The 12,593-nt window shown below is 45.3% G+C and overlaps 1 protein-coding gene and 1 pseudogene across 1 annotated transcript; both read right to left on the reverse strand.

The window, feature by feature from the left end:
- Positions 1-3,107: 3,107 nt before the first annotated feature.
- On the reverse strand, positions 3,108-3,995 carry LOC125541589 (annotated as a pseudogene).
- Positions 3,996-6,290: 2,295 nt separating this feature from the next.
- Positions 6,291-12,334, reverse strand: LOC125537567 (U3 small nucleolar RNA-associated protein 6 homolog). Its single transcript, XM_048700885.1, has 6 exons — positions 11,743-12,334; positions 8,656-9,312; positions 7,739-8,221; positions 7,254-7,426; positions 6,697-6,880; positions 6,291-6,602 (listed from the first exon to the last, which is right to left on the reverse strand). Exons 1-6 carry the CDS (start codon positions 12,199-12,201, stop codon positions 6,513-6,515), a joined length of 2,046 nt encoding a protein of 681 aa, XP_048556842.1. The 5' UTR covers positions 12,202-12,334; the 3' UTR covers positions 6,291-6,512.
- Positions 12,335-12,593: the final 259 nt, after the last annotated feature.

Consider the following 12,593-nt stretch of genomic DNA (forward strand, 5'->3'; position numbering starts at 1 on the left):
TACCCATAAGCTTAAATAGTCTTGATCGCGAGGGTGCGAGATTGCTGAGTCCCCGTGACTCACAGATACTTCCAAAACCAGCCTGCAGGTGCCGATGAGTCCGTGCCGATGACGCAACCAAGCTCAGGAGGAGCTCGATGAAGATCTTGTCCTTTGTGTTGTTTCGGTCTAGTTGATCAATAGTGGAGCCCAGTTGGGGTCGATCGGGGGCTTTGTCGCTTTTGGGGTTCTTCTTTTATTTTGGTTCCGTAGTCGGACCTTGATTGTATTTGGATGATGTAATGCTTTATTCATGTAATTGTGTGAAGTGGCGATTGTAAGCCAACTATGTATCTCTTTCCATTATGTATTACATGGGTTGTGTGAAGATTACCTCACTTGCGACATTGCTTTCAATGCGGTTATGCTCTAAGTCGTGCTTCCACACGTGGGAGATATAGCCGCATCGAGGGCGTTACAATAAACCGGAGGGTTTTAGTCCATAGGACAACATACAATCATACCATAGGCTAGCTTCTAGGGTTTAGCCTCTCTGATCTCGTCATAGATCAACTCTTGTACTGCTCATATTATCAAGAATAAATCAAGCAGGACGTAGGGTTTTACCTCCATCAAGAGGGCCCGAACCTGGGTAAAACATTGTGTCCCCTGCCTCATGTTACCATCCGCCTTAGACGCACAGTGCGGGACCCCCTACCCGAGATCCGCCAGTTTTGACACCGACAAAGATCTTTATCGGTCAAACCGCATAACAACATACGTTATTCCCTTTGTCATCGGTATGTTACTTGCCCGAGATTCGATCGTCGGTATTATCATACCTAGTTCAATCTCGTTACCGGCAAGCCTCTTTACTCGTTCCGTAATGCATCATCCCGCAACTAACTCATTAGTCATATTGCTTGCAAGGCTTATAGTTATGTGCATTACCGAGAGGGCCCAGAGATACCTCTTCGATACTCAGAGTGACAAATCCTAATCTCGATCTATGCCAACTCAACAAACACCTTCGGAGATACCTATAGAGCATCTTTATAATCACTCAGTTACGTTGTGACGTTTGATAGCACACAAGGTGTTCCTCCGGTATTAGGGTGTTGCATAATCTCATAGTCAGAGAAATATGTATAAGTCATGAAGAAAGCAATAGCAATAAAACTAAACGATCATTATGCTAAGCTAATGGATGGGTCTTGTCCATCACATCATTCTCTAATGATGTGATCCCGTTTATCAAATGACAACACATGTCTATGGTTAGGAAACTTAACCATCTTTAATTAACGAGCTAGTCAAGTAGAGGCATACTAGGGACACTTTGTTTTGTCTATGTATTCACACATGTACTAAGTTTCCGGTTAATACAATTCTAGCATGAATAATAAACATTTATCATGATATAAGGAAATATAAATAACAACTTTATTATTGCCTCTAGGGCATATTTCCTTCAGCACTCTCGATCCTGGGTGAGAGGGGATAAAGGTCCCCTCTCCGGCAGCTATGATTTGATGGTGGTGATGTGAGTTGGCGGTCCTTGCGAGATCCGGCTTGGTCCTGTGGCTCTGTTTCTCATATTTCCGGTGGTGATTCTTCTTGGGCTTTCCTTGTGGTGAGGTGGCCATGCTTGGTGTTGCACGTCATTGGTTGGGCCTCTTGTATCCTTCCGTACTCTCTCTGAGCTTCTCCACCTAACCGACGGTGCGATGCCCTCTGATCCAGGGTGAGAAGATAGTAATCTTCTTTGGTGGTGGAGGCGGATGGCATTTTGACACTGTCAATGGATGCGAACAATGGCTGGTACGTCCTCCAGCGGCTCCTTCACCTTTTCCTGCTATGGAGCGTTGATGGTCAAGACTTCAAAGATGTAGCTTTATGCTAGTTTTCTAGTTTGTTGCTCTCCTTCTGCTCCTTGTATCCGTTTGGGGTTGCATCCCATTCTTCTCTTTCTTTTTTCTATGTTGTTTGTTTGATATTGTTGGTTGTATATATTAATTCAAAGTCGGGTTAGGTTTAAGAATTTTTTGGGGCTGGGCCGATTCCTTTCCTCTAAAAAGAAAAAAAAGAGGGGGGGGGACGTCCAACAATTGTTTAATCCAATCCCAAAAGTAGGACCTCTCCATTCACTATAATTTGAGGCTTGAGCGATAAAATGGCCCTGCCTCTTTCATCATAAACCGAACATGCATGCATGATATCGCCGGTTCTCTCAAACTATTCGAGGAATTAATCCAAGCTAACGATTTCCATCAAGTATTACACGCGTCCATTAGTATTTTTAGCGTGGCTCAGAAACGAGGGATTCGTCGGCGTCGCCTCCCCGTATCAGGCTCTGGCTCGCTGTCATCGCCGGGGATGGTGGCGTTGACGTTGAGCTCGTAGACGGTGAACTTCTTCTCCTCCCTTGCCGTGGTGCAGTTGACGTAGCCGGACGCCAGCCGGAACTCCCCGGTGCCGCCGACCACCGCCAGCTCCCTCTCCTTCTTGGACGCGTCGTGCCGGCCCTCCACGACGATGGTGCTCCCGTCGTACTCCCCGCCAGTGAGCAGCATCACCATGTTCACCAGGTACACCGGGTGCCGCATGGACGCCAGCATGGCGGTGCCCTCCGCGCGGCCCACCTGCTTGGACGAGGAGCTCCGGTTCTGGGTGAGGGATTCGTCGAACGCGTACGTCTCGCCGAAGTAGTGCTCCGGCGGCAAGGACGGATTCATCGGGCCGGCACCCTTGACGATGAGCACCACCCTCTGGCCCGGCGGGCCGAAGACGTTGTGCATGTACATGCGTAGGAGAATCTAGCGCGCGTCGTCGGCGATGGATGCGGCGGCGAGGGCTAGAACGACGGCGGCGGCAAGGAGCAGGCGGTGCCTGGCCATTGGCGTGTGATTTGAGAGCAGCTAGGCTAGGAAGCTGAAATGACAAGTTGTGGTTAGGCTGCTCGCTGCTCATAGGTGGGAGTGCAGCACAAAGAAGTCCAAGAAGCTGAGATGGAAGTTTAATTCTACTACAGTAGTATGTTCAGGTTCTTGACGCGTAACAAAAAAGTACTACGTAGTAGCGAGTTAATCACGTACTACGCGAGGTGCTCAAGTTTTTAACCCAGCCTCGGCCTGAAAGCTACGCACCGCATCGTCTTCTCTCCCAAATCGATTGATCCTAAAACCGGCAAAACCAGTACAGTATTTATTTTTGTGGTAGAGATGTTGAGTTTTACAAGTGGCGACAATGGCAGACTTGTTCTAGGAATCAGCGGACAAACCGGCCGACATGTTCCTGATGCCCTCGGCGGCGGCCGGCCAGCCCCATCCATGACGACGACCAGCAGCAGCGCCGTTCGGTACCGTCGCGTGCACGTCCAGCTCCAGCACCGTACACCGCTGACACGTCCTCGGCCGACCTCCACACCACGTGCCCGGTGGCCCGCCGGAGCTGCCCCGTCCCGCCGACCACCGCGAGCTCCCTCACCTCCTGGGAGATGTCGTCGCGGCCGGCGATGACAAGGGTGCTCCCGTTGTACGGCCCCTCGGTGATCACCACCGTCACGCTCACCGCCAGCACGGGGGCGTCCATGGCGGCCAGCACGTACGTGCCCTGTGCCCGGCCGACGGCCTTCGACGTCAGGCTAGGGCCCTCCGTCAGGAGGTCGTCGATCACCGCCGTGTCGCCGAAGTAGCTCCCCGGCATGGACGGGTGCGGCGGGCCCTGGCCCCTGACGACCCGCACCGCTGTCTGCCCCGGCCCGCCGATGATGTCGTGCATGTAGAAGTGTAGGTGCACGAGGCGGCAACGGGCGGCGGAGGACGGCACGGCCATGAGTTGAACGACGGCAACCTAGAGGAGTAGGAGCAGGCGGGGCCTTGCAGTGGAAGTAGCCATTGTTGTGATGGGTTGGAGAAAGCCGAGATCGCACGAAAAAGCGTTGCAGAGGCCGGTATTCAGGTCGCTCTGAATCCAACCCGTCCAACTAGCTCGAGGATGCGTGCCGTAAGATGTTTTGCGATTTACTGCCTCGCCTGAATGGCTGTATATCATCGTATTTAAAAGAAAGCCCATGTGTGGTGGGACATGTTGCAAAAGCAGTATTTAGTGCGAATATGGCTATGCTTAACCGATTGCGCGCACAACTCAAATCTGATCCATGCATCGTCATGCACATCACATCAGGGTAGTACACATGCTGTCACATATGCATCTCCAATCTCTCTCTTCTCTATTCTCTTTCTCAAACAAATCCATCACTTTTATTTCACCTTTTCTAACTTAAATTATTTATATCGTTTTAACCAATATTCCAATTTCAAAACAAATTATTTCTGTATAATCATGACGCAACGACCTTTAGAATAAGATTAATATTGAATATATTTCAACTACTTTGAATTTTTAAATGAGTGAAATCTGTAATCGAAACGAGTGAAATGAATGAAATTTGTAATTGAAACGAGTGAAATCGGTTATTGAAATTAGTGAATTAGTGAATCAATTTTTGAAATGAGTGAAATCTGTTATTTGAAACGAGTGAAATGAGTAAAATGAGATGAAATCAATTTTTTAAATGACTGAAATATATTATTGAAACGAGTGAAATGTGTTACATATACTATTGAAACAAGTGAAATGAGTGAATAATGTTATCAAAACAAGTGAAATGAGTGAAATCTGCTTTTGAAAAGAGTGAAATATGTTATTGAAACGTGTGAAATGTGTTACTAAAAAATTTAAACTAGCCAAAATATATCCAAAAATGATCTTGGTCTAAAGGTCCTTTTGTCAGGAGTTCAAATATATAAAAAGTTTTGAAATCAAAATATTAGTTTAAAAGATGTAAATGATTTAAGTTAGGAAAGGTGAAATAAAAAGGATAGATTTGTTTGGGGGAGAGAGGAGAGAAGAGAGATGCACATGCCGATGTGACATCATGTGTACCAGCTGATGTGATGTGCATGGTGATGTATGGTGGAGACTTGGATTGTGCGTGCAATGAGTTAGACAAAGTCCAGGTCCGTCTGAAGGAGGCACCCGGTGCAACATCCCTTTTGGCAGTGCATCAATTTAGTAATTATTTTTTTAAAATAAGTACGTAATAAATTGCTACCAAATTTATGGTTACTTCAGGAAAATCAAAGAAATGTGCTGATGGTATAGATACATAACATGGCCCAGAAAAAAACCAAAGGTACCCGATGTAATACCCCCCTTAGCATTGCGTCAGTTTGGAAACTTTTTGTTAAAAAGAGTACTCCCCTGTCCTATAATACGAGACATTCTTACATCCAAAATACTCACATGTTAAATGTAATAGCGTTTTATATTATAAGATAGAGGGAGTAGTTAATTGCATACTACTAGCATGATTAGTTTGGGAAAATGAAAGAAACATGCAAATTGTAAGGCATTTGGACGACGAGATCTGTGGGAGGTTGCCTTTTTGGAAAACAATACATAAAAAATCATGTTTTAAATTTTCAAAAGAATTCTCAAAAATCATACGCATTCGTATGGATGTATTCTACATGTGTAAAGTTTGACGACAAAATACAATATGATGAGAGCTACACAAAAAACACAAGTTCATGAACTCTTAATAAGGAACAATGAACTCTTAATAAGGAACAATGCATATACGGTTCACTATTTTCAAAATTATGATTGTTTCTTTTTTGTGTATCTTTCACCATAATGTATATCATCTTTAAAAAAGCGTTGCAGAGGCCGGTATTCAGGTCGCTCGCTCGAGATCGCAGGCTTAATTGCGGAGTAGTTGTGGAGTCCTAGCTCGTAGGGTCAGAAGAATTGAATACGAACAGAACAGAGGATGAACCATCCCTGTCTGACGAAAAAAATGAATACGAACAGGACTAGCAGCTGCTTCAGTATCCAGCCTCTTTCAGAGTAAAATATGAGCACCAAAAATGCACACAAGAACAAAGCAATTTGTTTGTTCGATATATGCTTTCTCACCGAGACCAAGAGCGACCCATTGAGCCTGGCCGTCAGCGTCAGCTGAAAACTACTCCCTCCGTTCCAAAATAGATGACCCAACTTTATACTAACTTTAGTTAGATGACTCAACTTTGTACTTTGTACTAAAGTTAGTATAAAGTTGAGTCATCTATTTTGAAAGAGGGGCTAGTCTCTAATACCAGCAGCTTGGAGCACTGCAATTTAGCCGATGCTAATCCTCTGTTCTAGCTGAGACTAACAGCACAGATTCCTAGCGCTATAACAGAAACTGCCCTTATCACGCAAATGGAAGCCCTCGCAACAATTTGTAGTAGATAAACAGGTGGTGGATATGTATCTGCAGCCTCTGCTGCTGATAGATTGACTGTTTTCGCAAATACAAGCTATTCCAGTTTACTCGGAACATCCCACGAGCACATAAAATTCTTCGGACCGACAAAAAAAGAAAACCCAAAACTTATGTCAAGTCTGACTTACATATGCCTATAGCAACAGACAAATCAATACAATCAAAAATGGTATTACATGGTACACATGAGGACAGGTTGCTAACTACGGGGAATGTCGAGCACGGTGGAGTCATTGAGCACCTTGCGGGCGCGCCAGTAGATAGCATTTGATGTTTCTGATGTTCCCGCCTGTTTACATAATACAAATGTCTCAACCAGTAAGCAATTGATTTTGATGCAGGTAAACGAGGAAAAGAGTCTAATTGCCAATATGTAACCATACCGTCAACTCCATATCGTAGTACTTCCTCCATAGTTCCCTTTCTTGTGGATAGAGGCTGATTGCTGAATCATAGAGCTTGCGCGCGTTTACAAGGCCATCATTGTTTCCGATTGATGCAAGGCTAGCTTCCAGCTCTATGCAGAACTGGAAGAACTTAAGACTGGGGCGCGGTAAAGCCAAAAATCTGCATGGACACGTGAGTGTCAGAAACATGCCCCCTCAATGTCACATACAACCCACTAACCGATCTTAGGTCTCCCAACAACGAAATATCGACTAAACTCGTCTCTGTTAGACCTTCAATGCATGAGTTCATTGTAATGAAAGGGGACAATGAAGACTGATAATATATCTGAACTAAGTACAAGAAATATTTCTGAAGGAACCTCTCTGCGCTTATGACTATATAAAACCGTTAATTCATAGCATGTTAGGCTCAATGTCAAAACACTGAGAAATTGCTAGAAATGCTCTGCTCATTTCACTCATGTAAATGAGCAAGGCAACTCAACATCAGCATTGCAAATGGTATCACTGAAGGACCATTAATTTCATACCTCTTATACATTTTCCTAGCTTGCTTAATACCATCTTTCTGCAAAACCCATCCGACAAAAGCTGAAGAGACGGAAGCTCCACAATCACTCCCACCAGCTGAACTTAATGATAGCGTTGCACATTTCACCAGCTTTTCGAAATATATCTTTTCATGAGAAAACAATTTCATCGCCTGCAATGCAATTACAAGCAATTTCATCACATTTACAGACAAGTAGTCCAATCAGTATAACAATATGTAAGATATTGACATAGAAAGTAAAACGCATATCAACGAGACAAATGAAATAGAAGACAAAGAGCATATGCCATACTAAAGTTGATATAAAAGTAATAAATCCATAACCATAATCACACATCCACACTAGAACAGAGGAGCAAAAGTTAATTTTTTTGGTAGGATAGGTCCAGAGACAACGGAATAAATTTCTGGAAACTAGAGAGCCATGATCATTAGGAAAGCACAAGATAAGGCTAGACATACCGTATGCCAGAGTCCCTCAGCCTTGGTTATGGATAACTTCGGAAGTACAATATTAAATAAATCAAACAGAGAACTTAGATTCTCCTCACTAAAGGAAGCACTGCCGGTAGCAGTAGCAAGTGACTTTATCTCTATAGAAGCTCTCAAGTTCCACAGATTTGCAGCCTGTGAAAGAGGACCACTGCAGAGCTTTTCTGCAAGATTCTTAGCTTCCTCCAATCTTTCAGGTGCTTCCTCTGATCTTCCAAGTTTCAAACAAAGTGAGACATACTGGCAGGCAAGATCCTCGGAGAGACATCCACACGATTCAGCATTTTCAAAAACTTTCAGTATAGCTGAAGTGAATTCTGAAGCATCAAAATCAGCATCATGGAATAATGAGATGGAGTCCTCTCTGTCGGAGAATACAACACCCAACCAGAAGTTTGCATACAGGGAGTACATTTTGGAAGTAGGCAACTTTCTGACAGCTTCATCATACACCTAGAATCAAAGACACGTATTAAGAACATTCAAAATATTGTGTTCAATGAGCAATCAGTGACACTGATATATTGGGAAAAAATACTGTGAGATGGTGTATCAAAATCAGCGCTGTTTGTGCTGAGTTTAAGGTGCTACCAGCTATAGGGTAAGCAATCTACTGTATGGACAAGTCCAGCTGAAATATCAAATTTTGAGCAACACTTTTTATGACAAGCATATAGTGATACTACTTACCATGAACATCAACTTAGCACTAATCAAGTCATGGGCAAAACTACCATCCAGAAAGCATTTCATTACAGGAACAGATGACCAAGGCACATTAATCAACAAGTATGTGCCTTTTTCATCCGAAGGAATTCAAAAAGATTTACTTGCATTGATAATTTGTGATGGAGAATAAGTAATAAAGTGACGGCACAATTTTTCACCTGAATTGATTTGTTAAGCTTATCCAATACAGCTTCCTTTCTATTCAAAGTACTGGAATTAGTGGAGTCACTAAGCTGAAGCCTAGCGAGCCAATCCCAGTAGTCCTCATTATGAGAGAAATCTTTCTTCAGGTCATCCATGACCTCTAACCTCAGCTCTTCAGAATGTGCCAGCTCAACACTATTTAATATATCCAAAATTTTCTTCCTCAAGGTTAAGCTTGACGGAAGAGCTTCCATAGCACCATGATAAATTGTTCGGATGATTAACACTCCTTGCTGCCAAAATAGATCTTCCTTGTCCTCCAAAGCAACATCCTCCAAGCCAGACTCCTTGGGACTGTCACCTTGTTCATCAAGTGACATGAACAATTCTTTGTTCTCCTCTTTCCATTGACCCGAATCATCACTACTTTTTTGCAGTGTCTTCACATCCTCCCCAAGAGCTACCTTTCGAGCCTTAAGCTTGTTAAGGTAGGTAAGCTCCATACGAAGATATTCAATCCACATATCTTCAGATTCTGGACAAGATCTGAGACCACTCTGCATAAGTGCACGTGCTGCAGCAACATTCAAGTTCTGATCAAATTCCCACGCTGCTGCATACATCCAAAGCCCAGGAACGTTGGGATGGTAACGAATGGCTTGCGCCATAACCTGCAAATAAAACAACAAACATGAGAATACTAACATTAATACTAAGTCAGTCCCGCATTTAACAGTTTTATATCTTGCGCTGGACAAATTCACTTATCTTATCAACAGTCACCAACCCAAAATGCAACTATAAGCAGGTACAAAAGAACAAGAAAATCTCCTAACCTTTATGGTTTTGATAGACTCTAACCTAAATCTTATTGTAGATTCCACACTCAACAAACGACTGGCATATAAAGAACATGAAAACCACAGCCTTTTGTCAATTAATGGCGCAAAATACACATCACATTTCTTAATCAAATACATACCCCTACATGGTGACCTCATAGCGCCACAAAACTTCTTATAAGATTACATGATAATCCGAAATGAAACACGCCACAATCATTTCCACTACAGCTTTCTTGTCTTATCCCTCCAGAAATCCTCAAACTGATGCGGCAATACCTAATAGGTGATTATTGACCAAATCTGGATCCATGAACAATTGCTGCACCTATCAATGTGAAGTATTCATCCCATTACTACCACATCTATCCCTGTATTCGCCCCAGCAACCACCGCCAAGATAGCTGCCAGCACTACCACTGCCCCATGGTCCACCTCCATAATCCATAGCTAGTGGTACAGGGGTTTAACTTTTGGCTCAAGATATCCCTACGCCTATTCTACGAAAACCTTCACCCAAATTCAACTTTCTCAAAAACTTCTTGAAAATATGCACATTACTGCTGAGATTCGGAACCCCAGATGGCACCCTTGTAACCCCACCTTGTTTGGGAGGCAAATCAGGGTACTCATCATTAACCAAGAAACAATTATTGGGCAGCAACAACTGTTTACCAGCTTGTAGAGGGCAAACTTTCAGCATATGCCACAGTTGAATTCCCAGTCTAATGTATAGCAATTGGACGCATAAGGCAATTTACCTGGCATAAATATTCACCCAAAATTGCAACCCGCATCCTACTTGGCACTAAATTTCTAAGCTCACCAATCCAGAGTGCTCAGAAGGCCATCTCAACTTTCCGAAGTTTCCAAGCATAAACAATGTTTGTGCCCTCCCAAAATCACATAGTTTCAAGCATGGAAAAAATAGCAGGCTGTAGCACCTGTATAGCATTTTAGACGAGCTCCCGCTACGGCGATGCGGTTTCTACTGCTACTGCAGCTGCGCCCACTGAAGCACCTCTAACCTCTGCTAAATACCATAGCAGTTAGAGGAGCTTAGCGCCGCTATTCCAAATTTGCCAGTCAGAGTGCTAGAGAAGAAGCCCGCGTCAGTTTCCATCATGCAGCAGCCCAAAACCCAGTCCATAAACCAGCACCAATGATTAGAAAGCCTAGACTAGCCATTCTCCTCTCTTCTCCACCCAAAAGACTGCAGAGTCTGAGGCGACTGCATACTGCGGCTGCTTCAGTGAACACCATATTTATGGGTTTACGAATTTACATCTCTATAAATATACTTAGCTCCCTGGTAGTCTGGTGCATCGTGGATGGATTAGACGAGTGGGTCCCAGTAAGAGTGTGTTTGTTGTTTTTAGCAGCTTAGATCAAGATATTGGGAAGGCTTTTGGTAGGCTGCATCCCTCAAACAGGTCCACGTGGTGCAAAAAAAACACGTTCGATACCATACACGGGGCCTGGCTCGCACGCTCACAAACGTTAAAGCAGCCCAGAACCTGGCTCGCTAGGAACGCTCGAATCAACCGTTTCCAGCGAGCTAGGCTGAGTCGAGCGCAAAAGGGGACACGGCATACATTGCGGTGCAGGGAGGAATAGGCGCGGAGCTGGCGGAAGACCAAAAGCTGCCGACGCGGGATGGCACGAAATCTAGCATCAACCCCTCCTCCCCCACACACATTTACTCGCTCACCTCTAGCGCTAGGGAAAACCCAACCTCAGTTCTTGGCACCAGCGGCAGCGGCGGCGAATCAGATCAGCGGAAGTGATGGCGAAGGCGGTGACTTCAATCTTCGGCAGCAGGACCTTCTTCTCCCTGTCGTCTTCGACTCCGTCTCGTCCTCCTCGTTTCATCTAAATGTGCTGAAATTCCTCATTTCCAGACCATATATGACATGTTTTTTCTACAATCCACTGGATAGTTTAGATTCCCCTAGCCTGCTATAGCTATTATAGCTTCAGGGGAAGGCCGCCGTTAAACTATTTAGCACGCTACTTAAAAACCTTGAACTTTTCAAGTCAAGAACAAGAGCAACTCAGCAGCGATGAAAATCAAGCATTACGAACCCCAATCATAACCCCTCACTGTATGTGCCCACGCTGCAGCCCTAAATATTACAATTTCCCACAGATTAGTTGCTGCACGAAGAGCTCTACATAGAAAAGCTGACAACTTTGATCCTCCTCGACACAACTACCATTTGATGCCGTATTGTGGACAGGTAAGTATTTGATGCCTACCTGCTTCATCCGGCCGTGGCCCTTCTGGCGGCAGAACTCGAGGTAGCGGAACCAGAGGTCGAGGTCGCCCTTGAACCTGACGGTGGCCATCCTGTAGACGTCCAGGACGCGGAGGACTCCGGCGAAGTCGGAGATGGACTTGGCCCACTTCTTCTTCCTCTTCTTCCTCTTTTTGCCATCCTCGTTCGTGTCGTTATCCTCGTCGGAGTGGGTAGGGTTAGGCGTGGCGCGTATGATGGCGCGCTTGCGCAGGTCCCGGAGCGCGTCGACGCGGAGCAGGTAGGCGATGTAGTCGAGGAAGTCGGCCTTGCGCGGGGAGTGACGGCGGAGGCGGAACTCGAAGTCGCGGCGGCGGCGCACGACCTCGGCGAGCTCGGCGCGGGTGAAGAGGCCCCGGCGCTCGAGGTCGTCGAGCTCATCGGACATCCGCTCGAGGCGGTACTGCACCGTGTCCGCCATCTCGGCGCCGGCGCGGTCGAGATGATGCTAGGGTTTAGGGTTTTGGTTGCGGCGTGGAGGAGGGGAGGGGAGGGGAGAGCTGCCACGGCAACGAGGAGAGGGTAGAGAAAAGAGTGAGGGGGTGGTCGCGCCGTCGCTGTGGGAGAGGGGGATGGTGTGCGTTGAGCGGGCTGCTGGGCTGACGCAACGCAAGTTGGGTCAAACTTCGGGCCCTTAGTGGGTTATTATATGCTATATCGGGCTGGCCACTTGAGGCCATTTCTTGTTCTAAAATTTGTCTCAAAAAAATCTTGTTCTTTTTTTAGGAAAAAATATCTTGTTCTAAAATAAATGGGCTGTAGGATTTATTTTTTTTTGAAGGCTGTAGGATTTTTGCACTCGGCTGTCAGGCC

Source organism: Triticum urartu, chromosome 2 (assembly GCF_003073215.2).
Source record: "Triticum urartu cultivar G1812 chromosome 2, Tu2.1, whole genome shotgun sequence".
NCBI classification, from domain to species: domain Eukaryota; kingdom Viridiplantae; phylum Streptophyta; class Magnoliopsida; order Poales; family Poaceae; genus Triticum; species Triticum urartu.

Coding starts and splice junctions, on each gene's coding strand:
- LOC125537567 (XM_048700885.1), bottom strand. CDS start 12,201: ATGGCGGACACGGTGCAGTACCGCCTCGAGCGGATGTCCGATGAGCTC. Junction 9,313..11,742: donor GCCACGGCCGGATGAAGCAG/GTAGGCATCAAA, acceptor TTTTATTTGCAG/GTTATGGCGCAAGCCATTCG. Junction 7,427..7,738: donor CTGAGGGACTCTGGCATACG/GTATGTCTAGCC, acceptor ATTGCATTGCAG/GCGATGAAATTGTTTTCTCA.